The sequence below is a fragment of the Schistocerca serialis genome, chromosome 6, assembly GCF_023864345.2.
Source record: "Schistocerca serialis cubense isolate TAMUIC-IGC-003099 chromosome 6, iqSchSeri2.2, whole genome shotgun sequence".
Lineage (NCBI taxonomy): Eukaryota > Metazoa > Arthropoda > Insecta > Orthoptera > Acrididae > Schistocerca > Schistocerca serialis.
In genome coordinates, this window is record NC_064643.1 from 304,448,273 (window position 1) to 304,472,299 (window position 24,027).

Sequence of the window (24,027 nt, forward strand, 5' to 3'; positions counted from 1 at the left end):
ATAATGCCATATGTGCCATAAGGTGAAAACGTGCACTCAAAATCCAGTGAATAGTTGAAACCAGCCAACAGTGTGGAATGAAGCACATCATTTCAAATAAATTGACTGCTACTGCAGGAAAGGTTAATAAAAGTTGAATTTGTGTGGCAAACCAACAAAAATAACTTCATTGTTCTGCAAGATAATTAATGCTTGATTGTCAATAACATGGAAACAAAATAAAATCAGAAAACTGAAACTAGTAACATATTGTAGTCTTTCGTAATTATGTGAATGTATTTTAATTCACTTGACAGCTCCCAGCCACAGAAATCTGTGGCGTTTTCATTTGACGTGGGAGCTGCAAACGATGAGAGAACAGCAAAATCACGAACTGTAAACACAGGTCACATGGAAATTAATCCCTACTACAACTCTCACTACTCTGTGCATGCACAAATCTGGCAGCTTAGCTGCACCAGAAAAAAATTTTGTGGGTAGCACCTGGTTGCTTGCTGCTACTGTTTATACAGCTAACAGCCACACACTATGTAACAAGAAGCGGGAGAAGGTGCTGTCCATAAGCAACTTTTCAGCTCTGCACATGTGCATGAACCCATTGGCAACATCAAAAGCAGTTTTTTGTTATGAAGTGTTGCATAGTCTTCATACTAAAGCTTTTGACACATTTTGCTGCCAGCAGACACTTGTGTGTGCTTTGTGTTTTGTTGTTGTAAATGGTGCATTTTCTTTCAACTTAAGTTTTATATTGCTGCAGTATTATTCTGCAGTGGCAGGCTGAAGTAAAATTCTTTGTTAGAGTATCAGTTCTTAACAGTCAAAATTTTAAAAAAAATTAACTGAAAACTAATACAATAAAAAAAACAAAATTCTAAAAAAATCCCAGGTTTTCCTGGATTTCCCAGGGAGCATACACCCAGCTAAACTGTGCCCAAGAAACATCTGGACCATCCCCAACAAGATGTACTTGACTTCAAAGGCTGCTCCACATCCTATGCCATTTGGATTCTTCCCACCAACACAGGCTTTTCTTAACTGTGCAAGTGGGAACCCTCCCTGCAAACATATCGTCTGTTCCCATGACACCTGTCCTCCATTTGCCTATCTCCTTCCTGGTCTCTACTTCTCTAATGTCCCCTTCGCACAACCTCCTGGTGCTGCACCTAGCAACCCACTACCCTGTTCCCACCACTTTGTTACACACTCCTAAAGGCTGTATTAGTATTTTCCCCCAGCCCTATCCTGCTATTTCTTCTCCTCCCTGCCCAATGTTTCTTCCATATCCCTATTATCAACCCCAGCAAAGAATGCTGCTCACTTCAGACACAGTTACAGTCGGGCCATAGTGCCTGGCAATGACAGTGGCTATTTGGGTGCGAGTTATTCATGTGTGAATGTGTGTATGTTTTGTATTGCCTCTGTCTGATGAAGTACTTAGTCCTGTAGCTAATAATATTTAGCAGTCTTTTTTCAAAGTGCCTGTCTGCTACTCGATGCCTCCTCCATTTTGTGAGTAGCACTCTATCCTTTTCATATTTTCATAACTTAAGTTATACCTACATCTAGACATATTGTTACAATATTCTACTTTGCTCCCATTGGTATGTCCACGCCTAGGCAATCTGTGAATCTATGCATGCCAATTGGGAGGCCATTGAATGTTTACTTTTTTAATTTCATAATTTCTCTAAATAGCATTTTAGTCATACCCATCATTCTCTACTACACAGGTAACACTTCTTATTAGTCTTCTATCCTGCTCTTACCATCTTTTGACATTATTTTTACAGTCATAGTGTCCTCTTGATGCTTGCTTTTTAGATATTGATTTGAATCAAATTAACTGTAATCCATAAATTGGACTTAACAACTATATAACAAAGACAGCATAAGGTAAGAGCAAAGAGGAGAACAGAGCACCACATCATCCTCAATAACTGCAAAAGTTGTGCAAGCCCTGGCAATATATTTAATGTACACTGTCATACAAAGACTTAGACATTTTAATATACACTGCTTATGGATTGGAATGTATAGCGCAGAGATAGGCTGGACAGTGAAGGGGGAGGCGTGTTTATAGCGATAAAAAGTGCAATAGTATCGAAGGAAATTGACAGTGACCCGAAATGTGAAATAATTTGGGTGAAGGTCACAGTTAAAGCAGGCTCAAACAGGGTAATTGGATATCTCTATAGGCCCCCTGGCTCAGCAGCTGTTGTGGCAGAGCACCTGAAGGAATATTTGGAAAATATTTTAAGTAAATTTCCCAACCATGTTATAGTTCTGGGTGGAGATTTTAATTTGCCAGATATAGACTGGGTGACTCAAACATTTATAATGGGTGGCAGGGACAAAGAATCCAGTGAAATTTTTTTAAGTGCATTATCTGAAAACTACCTTGAGCAGTTAAACAGAGAACTGACTCATGGCGATAACATATTAGACCTTCTGGTGACAAACAGACCTGAACTATTTGAAACAGTTAACAAAGAACAGGGAATCAGCGATCCTAAAGCGGTTACTGCATTGATGATTTCAGCTGTAAATAGAAATATTAAAAAAGGTAGGAAGATTTTTCTGTTTAGCAAAAGTGACAAAAAGCAGATTTCAGAGTACTTGACGGCTCAACACAAAAGTTTTTTCTCAAGAACAGATAGTGTTGAGGATCAGTGGACAAAGTTCAAAACCATCGTACAAATGTAGTGTGAGGAGGGCTATGCGAGAGGCGTTCAATGAATTCGAAAGTAAAGTTCTATGTACTGACTTGGCAGAAAATGGTAAGAAATTTTGATCTTATGTCAAAACAAAATGTCCAGACACACTGTGACCAAAATGGTACTGAAACAGAGGATGACAGACTAAAGGCCGAAATACTAAATGTCTCTTTCCCAAAGCTGTTTCACAGAGGAAGACTGCACTGTAGTTCCTTCTCTAAATCGTCACACAGATGACAAAATGGTAGATAACGAAATAGATGACAGAGGGATAGAAAAACAATTAAAATCGCTCAATGGAGGAAAGGCCGCTGGACCTGATGGGATACCAGTTTGATTTAACACAGAGTACGCGAAGGAGCTTGCCCCCCTTCTTGCAGCGATGTACCGTAGGTCTCTAGAAGAGCGTAGCATTCCAAAGGATTGGAAAAGGATACAGGTCATCCTCGTTTTCAAGAAGGGACGTCGAACAGATGTGCAGAACTATAGACCTATTTCTCTAACGTCGATCAGTTGTAGAATTTTGGAACACGTATTACATTCGAGTATAATGACTTTTCTGGAGACTAGAAATCTACTCTGTAGGAATCAGCATGGGTTTCGAAAAAGACAATCGTGTGAAACCCAGCTCGCGGTATTCGTCCACGAGACACAGAGGGCCATAGACACGGGTTCCCAGGTAGATGTCGTGTTTCTTGACTTCCCCAAGGCGTTCGATACAGTTCCCCACGGTCATTTAATGAACACAGTAAGAGCATATGGACTATCAGACCAATGGTGTGATTGGATTGAAGAGTTCCTAGATAACAGAATGCAGCATGTCATTCTCAATGGAGAGAAGTCTTCCGAAGTAAGAGTGATTTCAGGTGTGCCGCAGGGGAGTGTTATAGGACCATTGCTATTCACGATATACATAAATGACCTTATGGATAACATTGGAAGTTCACTGAGGCTTTTTGCGGATGATGTTGTAGTATATCGAGAGGTTGTAACAATGGAAAATTGTACTGAAATGCAGGAGGATCTGCAACAAATTGACGCATCGTGCAGGGAATGGCAACTGAATCTCAATGTAGACAAGTGTAATGTGCTGCGAATACACAGAAAGAAAGATCCTTTATCATTTAGCTACAATATAACAGGTCAGCAACTGGAAGCAGTTAATTCCATAAATTACCTGGGAGTAGGCATTAGGAGTGGTTTAAAATGCAATGATCATATAAAGTTGATCGTCGGTAAAGCAGATGCCAGACTGAGATTCATTGGAAGAATCCTAAGGAAATGCAATCTGAAAACAAAGGAAGTAGGTTACAGTACACTTGTTCGCCCACTGCTTGAATATTGCTCATCAGTGTGGGATCCGTACCAGATAGGGTTGATAGAAGAGAGAGAGAAGAGCCAACGGAGAGCAGTGTACTTCATTACAGGATCATTTAGCAATTGCGAAAGCATTACAGAGATGATAGATAAACTCCAGTGGAAGACTCTGCAGGAGAGACGCTCAGTAGCTCGGTACGGGTTTTTGTTGAAGTTTCTAGAACATATCTTCACCGAGGAGTCAAGCAGTATATTGCTCCCTCCTACGAATATCTCGCGAAGAGACCATGAGGATAAAATCAGAGAGATTAGAGCCCACACAGAGGCATACCGACAATCTTTCTTTCCACGAACAATACAAGACTGGAATAGAAGGGAGAACCAATAGAGGTACTCAAGGTACACTCCGCCACACACCGTCAGGTGGCTTGCGGAGTATGGATGTAGATGTAGATGTAGAAGATGTTATATGTATTCATTTGAAGCTGAGCCATTTAAATTGGGTGTTGGCATTTAAAGAGTTTAATCCAGTATTAAAAGGGTTTAATCTGGCATATCATAAGTATTGAATCTGATGGTGTTCAAAAGATTATGTGTAAGAGAGAAAAGGTAACAATAATATAAGAAACCATAAGAATTAGGATACAAAGATATTATGTTCAAAGTCACTGAAAGCTAGGTTGCGCAACCCCCTAGATATTTTTTTTTTTTTTTTTTAAAAAAAAAGGTAGTTCCAAGGAAACATGTAAATGACCACTGTGTCATTCAGCACTTTCACACTGGTGTGCCAACAAGGCCTGCTCTTTGGGCTACGCATGCACAAACCCAAACTGAAACCTTACAAAGTAACAGCAGTGCATCAACTGACCAATTAAACGCACTACTGCTAAACGTCAATGATGCTCTCATTTCCGATGAAGCACACCTGCATTTATCAGGGAATGCAAACATACAGAACAATAGAATTCTGAAAATCCTCATCAAAAGCCTTATCATTGTGTGAAAACAGGAGTGTGGTATGCAATTAGAACAACAAAAATTATTGGACCGATCTTTTTCCACCACATCATAGCTTTGATAGGTTTGTGAATAATATACTGCATCCTTTTTTTGAGAGACTTAACAAAAGTATCTACCATTACATCACACAGACAGTGCAGCAACACACATCACCAACATGTCTATGATAGTATTATTATGAGGTGTTTTTGATGCTCAGATGCTACTGATGCACTAGTCTGATAAGCTAAATGGTGCAAAGATTTTCTTGGACTTCTTTCCCAGGCCACACCTCACTTATCTACTTTATTCTTGGCAAAAACTGGTACACCATCTGCCGCACTGGCCACGAAATGGGCTGAAGCATATGCAGCAATCAAAACCTGTTTACAGGAGTAACGGTCCCTGGACAATGCTGGATACAGTGCTTGCACCATATGAGGAAGAGCCTATAAAAACACAAACATCAAAGTAAGCTGGTTCTACAATGATCATTTATCTCTAGTTTTACCATACCTGGTATTTTAAATATGGGAGCATCATCAAAAAATTCAGAGAACTTTTGTGCGTCCAGTGTAGCACTAGAGATAAGCAGTTTTAGGTCTGATCTAAATCTTGCTATATCCTTTACAAGTCCAAACAATATATCTGTGTGTAGTGTGCGCTCATGAGCTTCATCGATAATCATTACACTGAAACAGACAGAAAGATAATATTGTATGATAAATATTAATGATGATTAAATCAGTAGCTAAGTCATAAATTTATTATATATTTTGAAGGCATAATACCTAAATACATATTTGTTGTTTATGGAGACTTATCTTTTTCTACAATACATGTTTAATCTCACTGCGTAGCACATAATACAATGGCAGTATCAAACTGCAACCCATGGAATTAAAAATAATGCAAATAGATTAGAAGCATAATGCTTGTTAACACACTTGCACAAAAAAGGTGGAAAATCTCATTTGGAAAGTCCATGCAATTACAGAATGGAGTCATAGGCAACATGTGCATTCTTATTTTTGAGCTCACGATAATGCCGACAACTGTCATTATTCTGGAATATGAAAACTCAGATGTGAGAAGCCTTAGTGACAACATATTCTTGAAAAAATTAGCATTACCCAAAGGTCCCAAAATCAAAGTCAGTTTGAACCTTTAGGCAACATTTTCAAAAGTTCTCTCTGAAACTTCGATAAGTTGCAGGTAGTTTCAAATAGTGGATAAATTAATAAGAGAATTACCCAACTGCTTATTTTAAAACTGTTACTCTCAATAAAAATGTCAAAACATAAAAATACTAATTCCTTGTAGTACTTTATTACTTCTTATGTCCTGGAACGGGATATAAATTTTAAAAATGTTCCAGTTCAGTAAAAGAAATGCATGTTCAGTATCCAGTTTTCATTGTAATCTATTTCTCATCTATCAATCTGTTACATATGACTACCACTGCCTACAAAAAAACTGAGTTAGTTCAATTTCAACATTCAACTGCCAGTACATCATCACAACTACAATGAAAATTATTTTGAATGAAACCTGTCTGTGGTATCGGGACATATCTGGCCCTTTCTGTGTGCAATGCTCTTACCATCATAGCCATGTCTCATGGCCTGACTCAAAGTTTCATTACCCAAATATGTCATTGTTACTCTTACACAGAATTAGGGATCTTCAACCCATAAGGTACCTAGTCTATGGAATTCATGAAGTAGAAGACTGACTGAAGGCTAGAAGTGGCCTTACAGGTATGCTTGGATGGCACAATGGTAAAAAAAAATTGTCCACAAAACATGAAGTTACTAGTATATCTGCCAGTCTGAAACACAGTTTTCATCTGTCACAACAGTTACTACTATTAGGCTGCTCGTTGTTTTCTTTTCTCATTTTGAAACAAGTGAAGTGACTAATCCTGGTCCATTGTAGATTTTAATTACAACCCTTACAAGAACAGAAGAGATCAGCGATCCCTGTGTCAATTTGTCAGTTCTGGAAAGGGTTGCTGCCCTGCAAAAGGGAGGTGGGGCTTGTTTCTGAGTGCCGCTTCTCTCCCATCCTGTAGTCAAAATCCTAATTTGTTCAAGTTCGTGGTCATCTGCCATTATAGCCAATAGTGCCCACACTCAGCGCTATAGTGACTGGGAGGGGGGATCTGTAACATTTCTCAACTGTGCCAAGATTCTTCCCATAATGTTATAGATTTACTGCACGTTCAGTTCTACTTCTATGGTAACTGCCTTGCCAGTTCTATTTGTAGCTTTCATGGGTTGCACGGCTATGAATGCTCACGAATGATTGAAATTGACAGTCTGCATATTTTTTAATCCTTGAATTGAGCATGAAAAGACAAATAACGCCTAGAAACAACTTACATCAGAAGTGCAGTTCACTGGTGGTAAAATGTTCTTACTTTTCAACAGAAAAATTATTTTTGAAAGCTCAAAAACAGCCAAAAGAAGGAAACAAAGCCCATTGCAGAAAAAAAAAAAAAAAACACGTGGTGAAGTTTTTGCACAGGTAAATATTCCAGTCACAAAATTGCCAATCAACAATTTTTTTTAACAGTCAATTTCAAAGAACTAAGGCTTTGTTTGTCTTCCCTTTTAAATATGCGTGTCTAATCATTCACAAATAAATAAATGAATAAAAGGCACAAATTTTTACAAAAATAATGTGACTTTTGCAAAAAATAGATGCTACATTTTCTTGTCCCTAGCCATACATAATGCCTCATATGATTATGCGTATTTGAAAATTAAGTTACGTATTTCCGAACCATCTTCTCTAAGAAATGAGTAAATCAAGCTGCTGCTGGAAAGAATATTCTCCATTTTCAAGGTTCTTCAACTGTGGATCCAATATCCAAACTTCATCAAGATGTGGAAACTAAATCATATTTACAATGAATATCCTACCTGTAACTTAAAAGATCAGGTTCAGACAAGAATTCTCTGTGCAGGGTTCCATCTGTCATGTACTTGATAATTGTTCGTTCTGAAGTACAATCTTCAAATCTGATACTATATCCAACCTGAAACAAAAAATGGGCTGTGTATCATGGTCCCAATTATTTCAATTTTTCAGTATATAATTCATAGTTACAAACATTATACAATTTGAACATATGTCCTAGAGGGCTTTGCTCTGGCTATCAACAATTCCATGACACCAACAGTATCATGTGCAAAAGATATGACCACCGTTGAGCATTTCAGATGAAATCCGAAGCTTAAGAACCACAGTGGAAGCACTGGCAGCACAGATGCCCACACAACAACAATGACAAGACACTAATAGTTGAATTCAGGACCAACAGAAGAGCTCCCACAGGGTACACAGAGAATCAAAACTGTATGCACCACTAATAAACACAGCAGCAATACAACACAGAAGACTTCTGATGACTGTGCAAGCAATCCACCAAGTGATTTGCAGGTACAGGTTCACTGCAACAGCATCAAGTGCAATACAGTGAATGTTATCCATCCAACACTCAGACAATCCAACCCACTATGTAAACACAGAACTGCACCTGGATGCTTAACAGAGCCAAAAGCAATTTACCAAGGAAATACTGCACACTGGAATCATTCACCAGACTGACAGCCCATGGTCTCTGCCCCTATATCTTGTCCAGGAGAAAGATGGCTTAAGGAGGCCATGTGGTGATTACTGGGTGTTAAATGGAAGAACAATACCAGACCGGTGTCTGGTCCCCAACAAGAGGACTTCACATATGCGCTAGCTGGCACATAGTTTTTTAGCAATCTCAACTGTGCAAAAGCAAGTAACAACATACAAGTAGTGACAAGTGACATTTGGGAAGACTAGTGATCACATCTTTTGGTTTATCTGAATTTTTATTCATGTCTTTTTGCCTCAAAAACTCTGTTAGGGCATGGCAATGTCATGTGGATGAGGTACTTTCATTTTGTTTCACTTATGCGGATGAGATATTGGTGTTCTTGTCTGGTGTGCAAGTGCATGGACATTGGTGTAATTTAGACCAATGGATGTTTGACCATGGAGCAGTATTAAAAGAAAACAAAAGCATCACAGGGAAGACTCAAGTCACCTTCCTGGATCATATTGTTTCGACTGATAGCATTTGATCATTGGCGCAGAAGTTTACAAAGCTACAATCTTTGCCAAATCAAGTAGATTACCAGCAATTGAGATGACTGTTGGGTATGGTAAATTTCTATCACTGTGATCTCCTAGCAAAGATGGCTTTACACACACCACTTGTGGGCAGTGACATCACTGGAAGCAGACATGTTAAGTGGAGATTCCAAAGGGACAAGGCATTCCGCAACCTCCAGGTGGTATCTCACGCATGCCTGGCTATAGTGGTTGATGCAAGTCAGTTGGCAGTCAGAGCAGTACTCCATAAACAAGTAGACCAACACTGGCAGCCACTAAAGTTTTTCTCTAAAAAGTTGCACCCAATCCAACAGAAGCAGACTGCATATGATAGAGAGCTGTTAGCAATTTACGAGACAATTCAGATACTTCTGACCTCAAATAGAAGCTTCACCACTGACTATTTTTACATATCACAAACCCATTACTTCGGTTTTGTATGCCCGTCCTTTTAAGCAGGTCTCTGGGATGACGGCCATTTACTATTGTGACAAATAAATAAAAACACCTACAGCTGTCCTTATGATTTTATTTTATTTTGTCGCTACAGTTTCAATGCTTCAGTGCGTCATCTTCAGACTGTTTATGATGTGATACAGGTTGATATGATCCCCACGCATAACACATCAGTTGCCAGCATTACTTATCTGCATATCCAGTAATGCTGGCAATTGACGTGTTATGCTTGGGGATCATATTAACCTGTATCGCATCAAAAACAGCCTGAAGATGACGCATTGAAGCGTTGAAACTGGTAGCGACAAAATATAATAAAATCATAAGGATGGCTGTAGGTGTTTTTATTTATTTGTCACATTACTTTGGTGTTCAAGAATATTAGCAACAAATGGTCACCTAGACACTTTGACACATGCTGAGTTCATAAGCCATTTCACGACAGACATTTGACACATAAAAAGTGCTGAAAATTTAGTGGTTGGCAATTTTTCTTGTATTTGTGATGTGATGGAGATTGTAGACTACAGAGAGCTTGCTGTACAATAGGCCACGGGTCCACAGTTACAATATTTGTTGAACAATTTGTCGACACGGCCACATCTCAACCAGATTCCTGAGCCATCTCTTAAGCTGAAACTGTGGTATGATGTCCCTTGAAACAAACCACGGCCATATTTTTCACAGAAGTTCCACATGACAAGCCATGGACGCTGTCAAAGGCTATCTCATCTGGTGGCCAATGCTACAGTCAAATTGCTTACAGACCACTTTGTGTTGCCTTCCATAATGAAAGATGCATGTGTGTGGGCATATTCCTGTGGTCCTTTGCCAACAGAGTAAAGTGAGACATCACACACATGCTGATATTGGTAACTTCCAAGGTGCACTGGCTATATTCGTTCAGTTCACATTGACCTCATCAGCCTTCTTTCTTCGTTGGACAAGTTCACAGCCATGGATAGAGGTGGCAGGCCAAAGGCATTCCCAATCACTGATATCTCAGAGAAAAATACGGTAAAAATGTTTATGTGCATATGGATTGCACATTTTGACTGCCTTCTCCATGTTACAACCAATCTAAGCCACTAGTTTGAACAAATTCTGTTCCAGGAACCAGCACAGCTTTCGGTGACACCCCATAACCAGCTAACATCCTGCTAGTAATAGTATGATAGAATATGTTAATGCACCACCAAGAAAAGTGTACAGAGGCAGTTCCCATTGTCCTCTGTGGTCCCCAAACAGTGTATAAACTTGATATTAGTGCATCCATGGCTGAAATTGTACATGGTGAGCCTCTATGCATTCCAGTGGATTATTTAGTGTCAGCACCACTAGCTGAAATGGCAGAATTTTCAAATATTGCAGAGTTACAGCACCACTGAACCATTATCCACTGTCACCCCACTTCTCACATGATGACCATTAGGCATTTGGGCAGGCATTTGGGCACAAAGACTTACACAGCTATTTGCATGTGATGCTGCTTTCGGACTCAGAAAGATTGCCATTATAGATAACCACCATACACTAGACTTTTCCCATTGCTGAGTATAGGGGATGACTCCACAGATACCCTACGGCTCACATTTGAAAGTATCCATTGGAAGTGTCAAACCAGGGAGCAGACACGGAGTATTTTACCCTTGACTGTCCTAGATGCCTTGCCAGTGTGTCACATCAACAATTGATCCAGAGCCACTGTACCGTACTTACCAGATCATGACCAACCCCGTCTCAACTGCACCGCATTCAACAGTGTTGCGGCCAATTTGACATCCAAGCCACATAAGAGCAGGTAGGGAATCAAGTTGAAATACCAAGACATTCCAAATGCTCTTTACTATTTGGGATGGGGGTGTTGTATAGCAGTGACTGGGTGCCACGAGAATATTAATATGTACATGAAAACTATCTGACATTAGTTTCCTTATATTTGCTATAATAATTTAAGTGTAATTATTTATGTGGATAAACTACAAGGACACACACTAATTCGCTGTCACTGTCACTTACTCCAGCCCCACCACTGGCAAAACAAACAGCATTAAAAGTAGTGTCACCTTTGAAACTAACACACTGTTTAACAGCTGATACATTTTCTAGACAGATTTATGAGCATAACTGATAAAAATTTAGTTATGCTGAGGAGGCATCTTGCTAATACCATGTAACACTGTCTCTATCCTTGATAATCACCTCAATTCAGTACTGAAAAGAAATGCCCCAGTTTTCGCAGTTCTACATGTTCTACAGCAGTGAGTTCCAGAATAGCATCAACACTAGTCATTTTGCTTCTACTATGTAGCATTGTCTATACTGAAGAAATTTCTTATTTTGTCTGTCGCCCTTTGCTTGCGACACATCTGTTTAACACAAAGTTAACTATTGCAATCATTTCCTTTTGCAATAAAAATTTATTGATATGATTTGCTTGAATTGTTATGTAGCGACCCAAGAAGCAGGTTTCCTAGACTCCCCATATTTGATGAGTACAACACAAACAACATACAAATATAGACAAAAGTGCATACATACAAAAGTAAAGATCAAAGACTAGCACACAAATTAACATAAAGAGTTGTGTAGATTGAAATATAAACTGAATGTATGAGCAAGATACAAAACAAATAACACACTTCAACAGGTGAGCATGTAATAATTTAAAACAGCACAGTCATCACCATACAAATGAATGGTAATAATCAACAATCACTCATTAACATAAATGTTATTGCTAGCATATCAATACAAGAAGAATTATCATTTCAAAAGAAAAACATGGTTTACTATAAACAATTGGTAAATGAACCACTCTCACAGCTTTAACTGACTGAAAACACACACACACACACACACACACACACACACACACACACACAGAGAGAGAGAGAGAGAGAGAGAGAGAGAGAGAGAGAGACCAAGGACGGTGTACTGATCAGTATTTGCATCATTCACATACTATTAATTATAGATACTAGGAGCAGTATTTTTTTACATTGTTAGTATCTCCAAGTGGATGCAGTAAGAACAAGCCATTAATGCTTATTTTCCCCTGGGCAGCAAGTCAGGTATTGAATTATGGACGTGTTGTAACTTTGCACAAACACTGCAACAGAATAGCAACCAACCAACTTTTAATTCACTTTCCCATACACAAAATTACTGATACACTGAATGATGTACTAAACAGTACAAACACATGACATAGAGACACAATCTGACAGTGAAGTAATCGATAAGCCCCTTAAACACTAGAGTGGCCAAGGGACCAGGGCACTTATATACAACTGTTTTGCACACGGCCGACGTGAGGCAGCCTCTTTAGGCCAGCCGCTGAGGGCACATGCTGTCTAAATATGCATGCTCACTGTATAGGATTACAACAGCACCCATGGATGCAAAACGGTAAATCTATACTGGCAGACGTACTCCATTCAGTGGTGCAGTTATGTCCACGTAGAAAACATCAGGTCATAAAGTTTGTGATGTGTTTGTGGGAAGACAGTTTGACAAAGAGAAAAAACAATGAGCACACTGAGGTGTGTATATATTAAGGTACCATATATAAAAATATCTGCACTTATACCTGTAACACCCTGTATATATGGAGAGAAAGAAGTGGAAATAAATATACGAGTAGAGGGTCACAGAATGCGAGAGCCACAATATCTAAAACACGTAGGTGAACAGCAAAGTCACAGACAATTGTGAATGTTAAAATAATAGAACAGAATAATTATATGTTGTTTGCTGAATTTGAATGTGATATTTCTGCTCCAAGAAATAAAACTGCTTAACCTTTAAAAGAGAGAGAGAGAGAGAGAGAGAGAGAGAGAGAGAGAGAGAGAGAGAGAAGTATTCCCTTAGCACATCCTACACTGCTGCTGATGAAAAAATGTTTACCTCATTTCCCAACTTCACTCCCATTTCTTCCGCTACTCTTGCTGCTACACTCATTGCTGCCACTCTTCTTGGCTGAGTGCAACCAATCTTCTTCTTGTCTGCTGTGTAGCCTGCTTCATGTAAGTACTGAGGTATCTGAGTGGTTTTCCCAGAGCCAGTTTCTCCTTGAATGATCAAAATCTGTTTTTTCAACAGTCTTTCATTAATAAAATATATTGAAGTTTATTATTTTCCATAAAACAGATCACTCATTCTTCAACAACCATTCATATTTTATTTTTTAAATGATTAAATGCAAATTAAGACAAATAGGGTTCATCACTGATACTTTTTGCAAATACAAATTCTTAAAGAAAACTCTTCTTATAGGAACAAATATAAACTAATTCACTATGCTGAAAAACAAACCCATACACCATAATTTTGTTGACAGAAAATACAATAATTTACTATATATTTCAGCCTCAGGTCATCAGAGATTATTTAGGGAACTACAGAAAATCTAAATCTGGATGGCCTGGTAGGTATTGGGATTGCTTTCCTCCCAAAAGAAAGTCCAATGCCTTACCACTGCGCTACCGCATTCAATTACACCAAATGGTTGAGTATTTCTGCATCCATAAGCAAAAAAGTCTTCTCAGAAGAGTGCTTGTACCTTCATGTGTCACTGTACTGTTTCTTGTTTTTGACAATAATTTTAAATTCTTTTTATCTAAAGTGAGTGAAAGAACGAACACATTCTTTTACTCTTGTTCCATATCATTACCTCTCCAAATCCTTGTTCTCATACACGCAGCACACTAACATCTACTTTTCCATTCATTTCAGTTACTTATAGTCCCATACTTCTCCAGTCAGTCCTAGGATATTTACTTGTATTCTATTATTTCTTTCACTTATTTCAATGTTTGTTAATAAGAAAAAAGTTGTGATGCACCATAGTCCAAATTCTACGTTAAAATATAGATCCCTCTATAACTGACTGGGTGAGTCAGTTCAATGGTTAGAAGAAGACAACAGCATACAACCAACAACAGGACTATGCCTAGTAAAGAACTGTAGCGTTCACATGAACTTCAGGTTCTTGACAGAATTTCCTCTAACACACTTAAATTGACTTAACGGCCATAAACAAAGCAACTCAGTATCACATTCTATGGTCAGAAGTACTTTTAATGTACAACAGGAAACAAGTAACTTGTGCAATACCCCCGTTAGAGTAGCCTAATCTGATTTCCTGTTGAGTGAGAGTGAAGAGAAACCTTCCTACTGTTTGTGTCACACAGAAAACAGCTATATGTCTTTTCAGCAACTCTACAATGTTTAAAAGTATTTAGCAATATACTATGGTCTACAGAAGTCTTTCTTGCAACACCTATTTGAAAGTTTTTAAAAACAAATATTGCCTCCTGAAAATTTAATATATAAAAAAAAGAAAGAAAGAACACTTTATGATGCACTGTAAGTACGTATGTAGTAGATGGCTGAAAGTTGAATTATAAGGAATTACACACATTCCAAGGATTAATTTACATACAGGGTGATTTTAATTAAATGTTGACTACTTCACAGGGACCCCACAAAAGACGAGTGATTGCAGGAAAATTAAACTTTGTGGAAACATTTGTAAGGGCACACAAAAGAAATAACAAATAAACCATTGAAAGAAACACATTTTAATTTTCAGATGAGGGGGTCATATTTGTTAATTGTGCACCATGTTCACATTCCAGGTTTCAAACATTGCTCGGTGTGGTGACAATCTGCATCCACGACAGCCTGGAATCACACTAGATATTCCATTTCACAAGTGTTCGCAGCACTTTTCAAGTAGAGGACCAAGGAATGGTCAGCTACTATGACACAGCTTGTGCTCTGCTTGAAGACTGCACATTGTGTCCAGCACTCTCAGCCAAAGCAACAGCAAATTCTTCTTCAACAATTTGTAACACAATTGTCCATCGACCACTCTCAGGAGTAATTTCTGAATCGTCGGTCAATTTCAACTTCTGAATCATGTTCTTCAAACCCCGTGTGGGAAGAGGTCCTCTCCGTATTCCTTTAACGCATCAACACTTGTGAAGAGCAGCAGTACTATTGTTGTTTTGATAAAACAGCTTTAGGAATTAAGCCCTGTTCACCTTGTCCAGACCCCTCATTGACTACCTGCAACTGTAATGCACAGTGATGCTTGCGTTTCAACCCTATGTCGCCATACCAGTACAGGCACCTAACGGAAAGTCATGAAACTAACACTCTAATAAAGCAAATCATGCAATGCTCAGTCTGAACATCATTCCTATAACGTTTGGTACCCATGCGATAAATACTTTTCCATCTACACTGGTTCAAGTAGCAGAAGTTTAACTGTCCCCATTCTATGATTTAAAGCACCTTAAATTGTTCAGCATTCAAAAAAATACACTGTTAAAATTACAAGAAAATTTACAAAATAAACGGTATCAGTATTATCTTGTGAAGAAAAAATCTGTAACTACACTTTAAAATCACTATTTTAAAAAACCCAATACAATTTCATTCTCTCTTACCTGGTGGTCCTTCACTGCTTGTAGTAGCTGTTCCCTGTAAGTATATACTGGTAAACTTTCTTTTGTCTCCTTAATGGTTAATCTTTTCCTTTCTGCTTCCGTGATCTTTGGTTTATCGTCCTGAGGGAAGGAAAACATAAGTAAAAATTTTCTGGATACTATCCAATAGAATTGGTTATTAGTTAAAATGTAAAAACAAAATGAGATTCTTGCATTCATGATGTCGCAATGCATCTTTCATCAAGAACAGAACAATTAATAAATAGAATACTACTGAGTATATGTTTTATATCTTCTTTTGGACTAAGACCACTGACCAAAGATTGTAAATGTTGACAGTAAAAAAAAAAACACACCTTGCTAGTTTATTGAAGAATCCTTTTTTAAGCTAGAGAACACACACACACACATATATGTGGGCGTGCCTATGCCCCTACGTGATGCCGGCTGGATGTACAATGCCAGTGCTGCAGGTGGGCTAGAGTTGAGTGGGGGTTGTGTCAGGTGAGGCTGGTAGACGGAGAGTGGGTTGGGGAGGCAGAAGAGGAGTTGGGGTGGGTGGCCAGGGAGGAAGCCAATTTGTTGGCTAGGAATGTGGGAGGGAGGGGCGGCAGCTGCACATACTGGCATGTGATGCTTGGGTGTCAGAACTGATGGGGAATGCCACACGCTGAAGGAGAAGTGGGTGTGAGAGCTGGGAGCGGGGTGATAGGACAGAGGAAGGGGAAATTTTGGGTGGAAAGAAAGGAAGGAAGCCTGGATTTAATGTCCCATTGAAATCAAGGTCATTAGAGATGTAACTCAAGTTTGGATTGTGTAAAGGATGGGAAAGGAAATTGGCCATGCCGTTTCAAAAGAACAATCCCGGTATTTGCCAGGAGGAATTTAGGGAAATCACAGGAAACTGAACTCTGGATAGTGGGACAGGGATTTGAACCATCATCCTCCTGAATTATTGGATGGAAAGTGTGGCGAGAGTAGGTTACTGGAGACTGAGATTCTATGACTGCTGTTCATCACTGGCCCCTTACTTAGTCTGCATTTATCAAGAATCTCTCGACCATAGCAAAGTGCCAAGCAACTGGGAAAAAGCACAAGTGACTCCTATATATAAGATGGGTAAAAGAATAGACCCACAAAATTACAGACCTATATCCTTAAAATTGGTTTGCTACAGAATTCTAGAACGTGTTCTGAGTTTGAATATAATAAATTTCCTACAGACTGAAAAGCTCACGTCCATAGCTTTAGAGAGCGTCGCTTGTGCGAAACCCAGCTTGCTCTTTTCTCACATGATATACTGTGAACTTTTCTCACATGGTATACTGTAAACTATGGATGAAGGGCAACAGGCTGATTACATACTTCTAGATCTCCGAAAAGTATTCAACATGGTACCCCACTGTAGACTGTTAATGAAGGCACATGCACACAGAGTAGGTCCCCAGATATGTGAATGGCTCGAAGACTTCTTAAGTAATAGAACCCAGTAAGTTGTCTCTAGTACCTTCCGCCGCGGAATTCAAACACGCGCCAGAACAAATGGACGTGGTCAGCCCATAGAGGGCTCCGCCTCCGCGGTGGCTATTTCGCGCAGCGAGGGCGCCACCACTACGCCACGTGCAGACAGCGGCCAATAGCCGCTCCTTCCGGTTTCGTATATAGGGACCCACTCTGCCCTAGTCCAGTCAGTCTGGTACTCGCTCTGGATTTTGTTTCTATCTCGGCGGTACTGCGTTCTGGTCGTTGATTGTTGTTGACATTTGCCTGGCTCTGGTTCTGAGTGGATTTACTGTTGGTGTTTGGTGTTGTGGTTTCCACAAGCCTCCGTTGTTTATTTCTTCCTTGTTGTGTCGGTCATAGTCGGTCGTGGTCGGTTGTTGTCAGTTGTTGTTGGTGTGTCGCACGACTTGTCCTGTGTTTACCCGGTGGTGCGTGCTCCACCGCCGGCGGCTTCCCCGCCTGGCGGCTCCAATCCGCAGCCCTAGGAGTTCCTGCAGTTGGTTTCTGTTACTACATTGTCCTTGATGGCAAGTGTTCATTGGAGACACAGGTAATATCAGGAGTGGACCAGGAAAGCACGATAGGACTGTTGCTATTTTATATATACATAAATGATTTGTCAAACAGGATGGGCAGCGATCTGTGGTTGTTCACTGATGATGCTGTGGTGTACAGGACGCTGTCACAGATAAGTGACTGTAGGTTGATACGAGATGACCTAAAGAAAATTTCTAGTTTGTGTGATGAATGGCAGCTAGCTCTTACTGTAGAAAAATGTAAGTTAATGCAAATGAGTAGGAAAAACAAACCCGTATATGCCTGTATACAGCATTAGTAGTGTCCTGCTTGAAACAGTCACATCATTTAAATATCTGGGCATAGCGTTGCAAAGCAATATGAAGTGAAACAACATTTGAGGATGGTGGAAGGCAAATGGTTGACTTTGGTTTATTGGGAGAATTTTAGGAAAAGAAGGATCCAAATGGCCTGAATTGTGAGCATGTTATTTTCAGCTGCATGTTGTGCCACCAAGTGTTCAACTTTATTCTTGGCACGAGTTTGGCAGTGACCATTCATCTTGGTGGTCAGCTAGTTGGATAGTCACAAAGACACACAAAGCTGTGAAGTGCTTGCAGCAAAGTTGGTATATGACAGGGTTGCTTTCACAGATGGGGTAGGATAAGGCTGTGACTGGACTGGAGTAGGAACTGCTGGGTGGGTGAATTGGGCAGGTCTTGTCCCTGGGTCTTCCACAAGGATATGATCTCTGTGGCAAGGAGTTGATTAGTTATCTATCATCACGCCCTGATATATGGGACATCCTACCCAAAGATACTTACACACCTCCAAAACTGATGTTCCACCGCCTACTCAACCCACACAACATCCTAAGTCCATCTCTATACCAACCCCACTCCCAACCCCACGCCACAGTTATCATATCACTGTGGAAGATCCAGGAATGAGTTACAAAAACTTTATAAACAAAATATTTTCAACGATGTAAGAAAGGATCCATCATTAAGTGGTTCTTAAACTATTGACTTGGTTATTGATACTGCTGGTTTCATAATGTATGATTCTTGTGTTGTAAAGCATTGAATTAAATCATGTTGGCAATAAGGAACGTTAAGAGGCACATAAAATATTTAGGTTTTTCTTAATATTCTGAAACCACTCTGAGTACTTTGCAGGGAGTAATTGTCTTCCAGATACCATTCCAACAAACCATTCCAGAATTTTGTTGACACAAGAACTTAGCCCATTTGGCCAACAAGATAGTGATGGTGGCAACTGCATGAAAACAACCAATTCAATGGGTTGTTGGACAACAATGGACTCATTCGGTTACAGTTTTACATATCGGATGAATTATCGAACAAACAAATACAAATAAAAATGAATGACTGAATCAGTTATAGTTTTATGTATCGGTTGGATTATTAGTCATTCATTTCTTTTAAATAAAACCAGTTTCTGGGAGGAACCGAAAGATAAAGTCAACAGAGCTTTATTCATTCTTTCTTTTCAAGTGAAACCAGTATGTAGTTCTTCTGTTGGTTGAATCACGTATTTATTTGTTCTTTCAACTGATACTTTCATTAGCTGAAATGAAGCAGTGGTACACGACTGTGTACACATACCCCTAGAGGGCAGCCCTACACCCAGAGGTACATGAAGACATGACAGGATGTATGGCAAAGTTAAAATAAGTAAGCATTGAAATATGCATTTAATTTTGTACTGAGTAGACTAATTCTTCTTTTCATCACTTAAAACTGATTAATATATTGTTGTGCATTAAGATGATCCAGAGGCAATTAACATGTAGCTAATGAAGCTGATGTTTCATTGGGAGTACAGAGTTGAGCATAAAAGTGGTTTTGGGGGTATGTAAAGAGGAATATAATGTTGACAAATTTTGAAGAGCTTGCATTACATTTTACCGAAAATGGTGGGATAAAACATTTGCCACCCCATGCAATCCTCGTCAGCCTCCAGCTGTTAATGTTAGGACAGAGAAAGGCTGACAATATATGCAAGTGAAGTCACTCAAACTGAGAGACGAAGTAACCACCAAAGGCTTGGATCATCAGCCAGTCAGTTGGTTGTCTCACATTAAGTGGAAGCACTGAAGACCAGAGAGATCAAAAAATTCATGCAGCTGACGTGCCACACAGACAAGTTTTATTTGATTTTTTCATTCAACTGAGAAATCCAACACAACGGTAAAACAATCGACTGGCCAATCGTCTGTTACAACTAGTCAGTTGTCCCATCCCTACTGCAAGACCCTGTGTGATGCAGTTATTTCCCTAGCTTCAGTAAGGGCACAATGATTTTTGTGCATAGCAGGTGTTGTAATGCTTCTGATGAAAAATATGTTTTCACTGGGCAACAAATGTTGTCAATTTGAGACTCTCACATTGCAACAACAGTGGTCCTTTGCTATGAAACGAACCTTCTTAGGGGTTAGGAGGTGGGGGGGCAACTGCGTCTATGAAGTCTTCTATTCAGCCTGTGACAGAACCTATGACACTGTGAGCATATTTTTGGTTTCTAAACTTCTTGAATTTCTATCATATGTATGTGCATCAGAGAGACTCAAAAAGAATTAAAAGTGCCACTTTTACGTTCATTACACAACTGCTTCAAATTGAATCCAACAGGTTTTCATTTTAGACACATTTCTTCAGTGGATGGGTGTCTAAATTATCTTAATGCTGATCTTATAGAACAACCCAAGAAGACTGCAGGCTCTACCTTGTCATAGGCTGTTTGGTGCAGGAGCAGTGAATAATGTTTCTGAAGGCTGTGTTCCCCGACACATTGAAACATAGCATGCTGGAATTACTTCATCTGTTATGATTCCAACTCCTGATAAAGACAATTTTTTCCTCTTATCTTTACACTAGCTAGATACAGTTACTTATTTAATTTACATGTCACATATGTATCATTATTTCAAAATGTCGTATAGGCTGAATTTCATTTAGATTCACTGATCAGGTTATTATTTTTAACATGTAGTTTTCATGAAAATATTGCTAATCAAAAGATATGGGTAATTCAACTTTTCATTACAATACAACTCTGCAAACATAATACAAGCTAATATGTATTTGGGGACTTAGTGACACCACTTGGTATAAAATCTGATATTTTCACTTTTCAATAACATAGTTCAAATTCTGTGAAACTAATAAAAGGGGAAACTACAGTCGTAATTTTTTCCTGAGGGCATGCATCTTTACTATAGAGTTAAATGATGATGGCATCCTCTTGGCTAAAATATTCCAGAGGTAAAATAGTCCCCCATTCGGATCTCTGGGAGGGGACTAAACAGGACATGATTATCAAGAGAAACAAAACTAGTGTCGTATGGATCAGAGCATGGAATGTCAGATCCATAACTCGGTCAGGTAGGTTATAAAATTTAAAAATGGAAATTGATAGGTTAAAGTTAGGTATAGTGAGAATTAGTGAAGTTTGGTGGCAGGAGGAACAAGACTTCTGGTCAGGTGACTATAAGGTTATAAACATAAAACCAAACATGGGTAATTCAGGAGTAGGTTTAATAATGAATAAGAAAATAGGAATGACGATAAGCTACAACGAACAACATAGTGACCACATTATTGTAGCCAAGACACACACAAAGCTCACGCCTACACAGTAGTACACGTTTATATGCCGACTAACTCTTCAGATGAGGAATAGATTGAAACATGTATGGTCAGATAAAAGAAATTATTCAGACAAAAATTTTAGGGAGGCAAAAATTTAATCACCATGAGGGACTGGAATTCGATACTACGATAAGGAAGAGCAGGTGCAATGAATGAAAGAGGAAGCTGCCTGGTAGAATTTTGCACAGAGCATAACTTAATCATAGCTGACACTCGGTTTAAGAATCATGAAAGAAGGTTGTATGTGTGGAAGGGACCTGGAGACACCAGCAGGTTTCAGGCTGATTATATAATAGTAAGACATAGATTTAGGAACCAGGTTTTAAATTGTAAGACATTTCCAGCAGCAGATGTGGACTCTGACCACAATATATTGATTATGAACTGTAGATTAAAACTGTAGAAACTGTAAAAAGGTAGGAATTTAAGGAGATCGAATTTGGATAAACTGAAAGAACTAGAGGTTGCAGAGAGCTTCAGAGGGAGCATTAGGGAATGCCTGGCAAGAATAGGGAAAAGGAATACAGTAGAAGAAGAATGGGTAGTTTTGAAAGATGAAATAGTGAAGGCAGCCCAAGGATCAAGTAGGTAAAAAGATGAGGGCTAGTAGCAATCCTTGGGTAACACAAGAGATACTGAATTTAAATGATGAAAGGAGAAAATATAAAAATGCAGTAAATGAAGGAGGAAAAAAGAAATACAGACGTCTCACAAATGAGACTGACTGTAAGTGCAAAATGGCTATGCAGGAATGGCTGGAGGACAAAGGAAAGGATGTAGACTCGTATACTGTATCACTAGGGGTAACACAGATGCCGCCTACAGGAAAATTAAAGAGGCCTTTGAATAAAAGAGAACCACCTCTATGAATATCAAGAGCTCAGATGGAAAACCAATCCTAAGCCAGGAACAGAATGCAGAAGAGTGGAAGGAGTATATAGAGGATCTATACTAGGGCGATGTACTTTAGGGCAATATTATGGAAATGGAAGAAGAGACAGATGAAGATGAGATGGGAGATGTGATACTGTGTGAAGAATTTGACAGAGCACTGCAAGATCTAAGTCAAAGAAAGGCCCAAGGAGTATGCAAAATTCCATTAGAACTAGTGATAGCCTTGGGAGAGCCAGCCATGATAAAACTCTTTCATCTTCCTTTCCCTCCATGCCTCTTCCTTATGCTTCACATTCGGAAGGACGACGGTTCAATCCCGCATCCGCCCATCCTGATTTAGGTTTTCCGTGATTTCCCTAAATCACTCCAGGCAAATGCCGGGATGGTTCCTCTGAAAGGCCACGGCCGACTTCCTTCCCCATCCTTCCCTAATCCGATGAGACCGATGACCACGCTGTCTGGTCTCCTTCCCCAAACCAACCAACCTTATTCTTCAACCTTTTTGTCAGAAGGAGGAGCCACTAGTTCCGAAAGCTTGCAAATTTAAATATCTTTATATTTGTGTTCTCCAGTCACTCCTTGGTAAGTAGATTTGATGTCTATTGAGTTACATTATATTTTCAGTATTTTAAAGAACTTATTATTTTTGTTAATATATTGTTTTCATACTACCACTCATATAATTGTGTATATTTTCAAGCCTATGAATGCTTAAAATCCTTGGATGGAATGCGCTATTATGGAGATCTTACAGAGGAAGTTTGCTCCATATTATGCATACTGTTCATCCATGGATTCAGGTGGTTGAGGAGACATGGTTCAAGACTTACTCACAGATCAAATATTCCAGATATTACTTAATTCGATAAGACTGGATTGTTGGAAAGAGTAGCACTGCCCTATCTACTCATGAAGCTACAGCGTGCCATCATTAACAGTAATTTGGTGCAGACTACAGTCACCTTCCAACTCATGATTGTAGGTATACGTCTGAAAAGTAGTTAATTTGTAACCAAGTCACTTTAGTGCTCACTAAGACGTAGACACCTACAGCTTGGGGATGCGAGGCAACACATTAGAATGGTGTGGCTGATCTTTAACTAAGACCAAAACCTAGTATTGTTAGAATGACCTTTATCCAGGGTGGTACCTTAACCTTATTGAAGAAGTTCATTTGTTGACATCTCTTATTGTTATTGATCTCTTTCTCTCTTAATGTGACTGATAAGTCTTCAAAGAGCCCGTGGAACTGGATCATTATGTCATCCTGACCAATCATCTACTCATCTGCTCCATACAGCTGTGCCAGGCAAGTGAAACTGTAACAAATCTCTTTGGGAA

At 39.2% G+C, this 24,027-nt stretch overlaps 1 protein-coding gene across 1 annotated transcript in view; it reads right to left on the minus strand.

The window, feature by feature from the left end:
• LOC126484274 (pre-mRNA-splicing factor ATP-dependent RNA helicase DHX16) overlaps window positions 1–24,027 on the minus strand; it is a 111,433-nt gene that overhangs the window by 57,169 nt on the left and 30,237 nt on the right. The window contains exons 6-9 of the mRNA XM_050107697.1: window positions 16,100–16,219; window positions 13,551–13,730; window positions 7,958–8,073; window positions 5,547–5,722 (exon numbers count right to left, since the gene is read on the minus strand). Coding sequence (XP_049963654.1) covers window positions 5,547–5,722; window positions 7,958–8,073; window positions 13,551–13,730; window positions 16,100–16,219 — 592 coding nt within the window. The remainder of the gene's footprint in view (window positions 1–5,546; window positions 5,723–7,957; window positions 8,074–13,550; window positions 13,731–16,099; window positions 16,220–24,027) is intronic.